We start from the raw sequence: 4096 nt of genomic DNA, 5'->3' as shown, positions 1-4096 counted from the left end.
TCTACTTGCTAGCAACGATATAGGCTTGTTGCATGAAACTAAGAAATTTCTATCAACAAATTCGAAATGAAAGATCTTGGTGATGCCTCTTTTATATTAGGAATCGAGATACTAAGAGATCGCTCTCAAGGTATTCTTGGATGATCACAAAAAAACTATATCGAAAAGATTTTAAGTAGACATGGCATGGAAAGATGTAGACCAGTGGACACACCCGTAACTAAAGGAGACAAGTTCAGTCTCAAGCAATTTTCTAAAAATGATCTTGAGAGAACAGCAATGCATGATAAACCTTATGCATCAGCACTAGGGAACTTAATGTATGCTCAAGTCTACACACGTCCCGATATATCATTTATAGTGGGAGTATTGAGTAGATACTTGAGCAATCCAGGCATGGATCATTGGATAGTTGTTAAACGCGTAATGCGTTATCTAAAGAGAACAAAGGATTACATGCTTACTTATCGGAGATCAGAAAATTTGGAGATCATTGGGTATTCTGATTCTGATTTTGCGGGATGCCAAGATAGTAGACGCTCTACTTCAGGTTGTATCTTCACTTTGGCTGGAGGAGCTATTGCATGGAAGTCTAACAAACAGACTCTTGTAGCTTCCTCAACAATGGAGGCAGAATATGTTGTTTGCTTTGAGGCATCCAAACATGGCATATGGTTGCGAAACTTTGTCACTGAGCTTCGTATAGTAGATGACATTGAAAAGCCATTATTTTTCGGGATTGGCTTCCACTCCTCTTTGAGTGATCATGAAGCCCAGGAACTTTCCGGCCTCCATGGCGAACGCGCATTTGAGCGGATTAAGCCTCATGTCGTGTTGTCGTAGGGACGAGAAAACACCGTTAAGGTCACTCAGGAGATCGTCAGGTCGTGCGGTCTTTGCGAGTATGTCATCCACATAGACTTCTACTGTTTTGCCCATGAGTTCGCTGAATATCTTATTCATCAACCTTTGGTACGTGGCTCCGGCATTTTTTAGACCAAACGGCATTACCTTGTAACAGTAGATGCCCCCTGGCGTTATGAACGCCGTTTTTTCCTCGTCAGGTCGGTGCATCGGTATCTGATTGTACCCTGAGTAGGCGTCCATGAAGCTCAGATATCTGTACCCTGCCGCCGCGTCGACGAGTGCATCAATATTAGGTAGGGGGTAGCAGTCCTTGGGACAAGCCTTGTTGAGGTCAGAGTAGTCTACGCACATTCTCCACCTCCCGTTGTGTTTTTTAACCAGAACCACATTCGACAACCAAGTCGAGTAGTCCAGTTCCCGGATGAATCCCGCTTCTAAGAGGCTGGCCGTTTGCTTGGCCACCTCTTCCGCCCTCTCCTGCGACATTTTTCTCCTTCTCTTTGGCTGGAGGAGCTATTGCATGGAAGTCTAACAAACAGACTCTTGTAGCTTCCTCAACAATGGAGGCAGAATATGTTGTTTGCTTTGAGGCATCTTTAGATACTATTTTATTTGGGCTTAAGGGTTTAAAGGGTGCCATGCTCAAAAGAGTTGCAGTTCAACCACCTAGGAATACAGAAGGCTTTGGTTGAGGAAGATCGAAAGAATCACAAGATCCAAACTCTTTCGATCGTATGATTCATGTTTATGAATTTAGGTATGCTTCCGCATTATGATATGATATATTTTTTTATGATTCAATATGGATGATCTGGGATATTGAAATTTATTCCAACATAATATACTATTGGTAATACCAAATTTTTTGGTAGTATATCTCGTCAACTTAATTTATTCCACCTTATTTTATGTTAGTTTAAAAAATTTAAGGGATAAGTATTGTTTTGGTCCTAACGTTGAGGGTCAAAATAAAAATCGTCCCCATTGTAATTTTGGATTTAGAATAATCCTTAACGTTTTTTTCGTATTAAAATCGTCCTTTTAATTTTTTCTGGACAAAAATACCCTCCACCACTATCGGCACCTTTACCTCCACCACCACCACCACCACCACCACCACCAGCACCAGCACCAGCACCAACAAGAATAACAACATCAAGCACAAAGCAGAAACAGATGCAGAAGCAAAAATTCAACAAATCAAGAAATCAGAAATTCAACAAATCAACACAAATTCCACAAATTCAATAACTAAATCAACACAAGTAGAAGCAGAAAGTAGAAAAAATCAACACAACAGAAGCAGATGCAGAAGAAGCAAATGCAGAAGAGGAAGAAGAAGATGCAGAAGAAGAAGCAGATGCAGAAGCCGAAGCAGGACCACCGGCAGCTCGTGGGCGACAGAGTGACGGCGGCTGGGTAGTACGGCGGTGGTAGAAGCATGCATGAACGGCGGCGACGCACTCCACGGCTGGGTAGATCGGCAGCTTGGGCTCCCAACGCGTTTCCTTCCCTCCCCCTCCCCCCAAAACGCGTTCTGTTTTTTATTTTTTTTTATTTTATATTTATTTTATTAAAATAAGGGTAGTTTAGGAATAAAATTAAAAATTTTATTAAAAATGACGATTTTAATACGAAAAAAAACGTTAAGGATGATTCTAAATCCAAAATTACGATGGAAACGGTTTTGATTCTGACCATCAACGTTAAGGACCAAAACAATACTTATCCCTAAATTTAAATTTTAAAAATAGATCCAATAAAATATTTGAGTTGAATTTAAATTTAGTTAAATTCTATTTAGCTCGACCCATGTGCACTTCTAGAACAGTTAGTTAAGTTGAGATGAGTTGTATCTTGGGTGAATTTTACTTGCAAGATTAGGGGTTTGAACTTTGAATATTAAGAAGCTCTCGTTTTGAGAGGAATATTTTATTTCAATATCTCAATTCTCACAGTACAAATAAAGCAACCAATACCATATATAGAATAGTGCACAAAAAGTTATAATAACAACAATATAATGAACCATAATATAAGCACATGACATTTATCTATTCATTTATTGGTATAATCCCTATTCTCTGAATATCTTAATAGCATAGATAATTCCCTCTAATTAGATTGAACTAACCCTTCCATCATTATCTTGTGATTGTTTGGTGACTAGAGTAGCCAATCCAGAAGAATTCCCATTGACAAAATTACACTGTGTTCTGATTTCACCTTGAGAGCCAGTTAAAACTCCAATGTTACCCATCTTAATCATTGAAGCCTTAAATGCCTCAAAGAAAAGAGTTTGGTTGCTACTAAAACTGTTGACAATGCTAATTGTAGATGCACCTGTAGTGTTCCACAACTCTTGATCACTCTGAAGCAATCCATTTTGTTGTTGAAGATTGGAGTAATAGTTGTTATCAAATGTGTCAGGGGTTGTTAGGTCCAAATTGGTGAGATTAGTCCCTGACCCGCCATCATTAGGGCATATTGATTTAAGTGTTTGTAGGTAACTTGTGTTTAAAGTTGGATCAGGGTTTCCACTGCTGCTAAAATTGTATAATCGATTGCTGAAAAATCTACATTGAGCTCTGCCAATTGTGTGAGCCCCTGCAAATTTTTTAACACAACTTCATCTATATTTTCAGTCACAAAAATATTATTTGTATACTAAAATTAACTATCAAAATCAGTCATCATAGAATTGTGTATGAATATATATATTGTTTAGCTTATTTTTAATATATATTTTATATTTCAACATGTATTTTATACTAGTAGTTAATTTTAGTGACTGATTTTAATATACACGTAGCATAGTTCTATTTATATTATCATATACTTTAAATGAAAAAGATATATAATTTACCACAAAAGTTTATCATTTGTGCTTTATATACATATACACACACATTAAATTTTCAAAATGGAATCTAATATAATTTTTATTTTATTTTTTCAATTACTCTTATGACAATTAAATTGGGAAAAAGCGATAGATTGTATTTTCGGTTTTTAATAATTATAGAGGGTAAATTTAATTTCTAGAAAATTTAAAATATTCAATTTATATGGTAATTAAACTTCGACCTTGAACCTCTAAAAACTTTAACTTTAACTTTTGACAAAATGGCTCCTAAAAAAGGAAATGATATTTTAATTTTTTAAAATAATTTTTATTTTACAAAATGCAATATATATTTTTTTAAGTTGTGAATGAACATGCATTCAA

At 36.2% G+C, this 4096-nt stretch overlaps 1 protein-coding gene across 1 annotated transcript in view; it reads right to left on the bottom strand.

Annotated features, from left to right (window-relative positions):
• Positions 2770-4096, bottom strand: part of LOC107638830 (peroxidase 15) — a 4260-nt gene continuing 2933 nt past the window's right edge. The window contains exon 4 of the mRNA XM_016342227.2: positions 2770-3474. Within this exon, the coding sequence (XP_016197713.1) occupies positions 2987-3474 (488 nt within the window). The 3' untranslated portion in view covers positions 2770-2986. The remainder of the gene's footprint in view (positions 3475-4096) is intronic.

Source organism: Arachis ipaensis, chromosome B04 (assembly GCF_000816755.2).
Source record: "Arachis ipaensis cultivar K30076 chromosome B04, Araip1.1, whole genome shotgun sequence".
Classification (NCBI taxonomy): Eukaryota; Viridiplantae; Streptophyta; class Magnoliopsida; order Fabales; family Fabaceae; genus Arachis; species Arachis ipaensis.
Note: the sequence above shows the minus strand (reverse complement) of the source record. Positions and strands in the feature narration are given on the sequence as shown.